The 1,218-nt window shown below is 54.4% G+C and overlaps 1 protein-coding gene across 1 annotated transcript in view; it reads left to right on the forward strand.

The window, feature by feature from the left end:
* Positions 1–1,218, forward strand: part of PROM1 (prominin 1) — a 101,694-nt gene that overhangs the window by 81,694 nt on the left and 18,782 nt on the right. Inside the window, exons 16-17 of the mRNA XM_045284387.1 lie at positions 847–861; positions 968–1,048. Of these exons, the coding sequence (XP_045140322.1) occupies positions 847–861; positions 968–1,048 (96 nt within the window). The remainder of the gene's footprint in view (positions 1–846; positions 862–967; positions 1,049–1,218) is intronic.

Here is a 1,218-nt window from a genome sequence, read left to right on the forward strand (position 1 = left end):
GACGGGTCTGAAGCTAGCCAGAGTCCTTTTCTGAGTGACTTGGCTGCAGGCTGATGATGCAAAAAGGTGAAGGGAGATACAAGGGGGCCAATGGGTGCAGAGTTGGTTAGTGGGAAGACAGCAGGGTGGAAGCTCCCAGGGTCAGGGGACCCAGATGGGGCTGCTTCTGGAGGCAGGCACAGAATCCCAGGGAGGAGGAAGGCAAAGAAGGGCCCGAGAGAGGAAGAGAAATCCTCACTGTCATAAAGGCCACCCCCACCCCCACACGACATCATCAGCTGGGACTAGATCGATAGGTAGGATTTCAACCTACACTGTCACACAGGGTAAAGGTGATATAAAATTAAACCTCCACACCTGCCTATTTGTATAAAGCACAGATCCTTCAGCTAATTGGACCTACAGGCCCCTTTACAGAGGAAATAGATATACAGTCAGTGCTCCCCTGGCAATCAAACACTTTCATACTATAGCCCATTATCCAGGTCAGAGTGTAGAGGTATCCTTTTGCGCAGCACCCCCCCGGACTGTCCCCGTGCCCCAGAGGGCAGTACCAGGAGCCTTGGTGCTGTCATGGAAGACATGTTCGGCTGCAGTTCAAAATCACCAGCCATTCCCCGGGAGAAAGAGGAGGCTTTCTGCTCCTGTACAGTGTTAACGTCCCGGGAACCCACAGGGACAAGCCCAGTCTGCCCAGCAGGGCTGCTCTGAGTCAGAATTGACTTGATGGCAGTGAGGAGGCGGCACTGCCCACCTGGGGAGCCATTGGTGTAATGAAGCTAGCCTGCAGCGGGCCCCAAACAAGAAGCCCCTCTGCCTTCACCTCCTGCCCCTCTGCCTGCCCAGGCCCAGGACTGGAAGGTGTGGTCCCCTCAGCTGGCAAGCGGTGGCATGAGGCTGAGAGTGTTGTGCCCACCCTGCTGCCAATGCCCATCTGACCCCTTCCCTCCGGCGCTGTGTCTTCCAGGCAAGAGTGAAGGAGATAACCGTCTCTCTGGACTCGGCTCAAGACTTCATCCAACACAACGTCTCTTCCATCATCGTCGACGTGAGTTTTCTTCTTCTTTTGGTATAAAACTGGATGTGTCCCGACATGGGCATGTGACCCGCATGGCATGATTAAATGGGGGGCGGGAGGCTGTCGTTAGAGCCTGTGTTAGTCTGGGTAGGCTAGAGAAACAAATCCATGGACACACATGTGTGTATAAGAAAGAGATT

This window comes from Echinops telfairi, unplaced genomic scaffold, assembly GCF_000313985.2.
Source record: "Echinops telfairi isolate 266 unplaced genomic scaffold, ASM31398v2 ScPeMD7_7468;HRSCAF=8506_1, whole genome shotgun sequence".
NCBI lineage: Eukaryota > Metazoa > Chordata > Mammalia > Afrosoricida > Tenrecidae > Echinops > Echinops telfairi.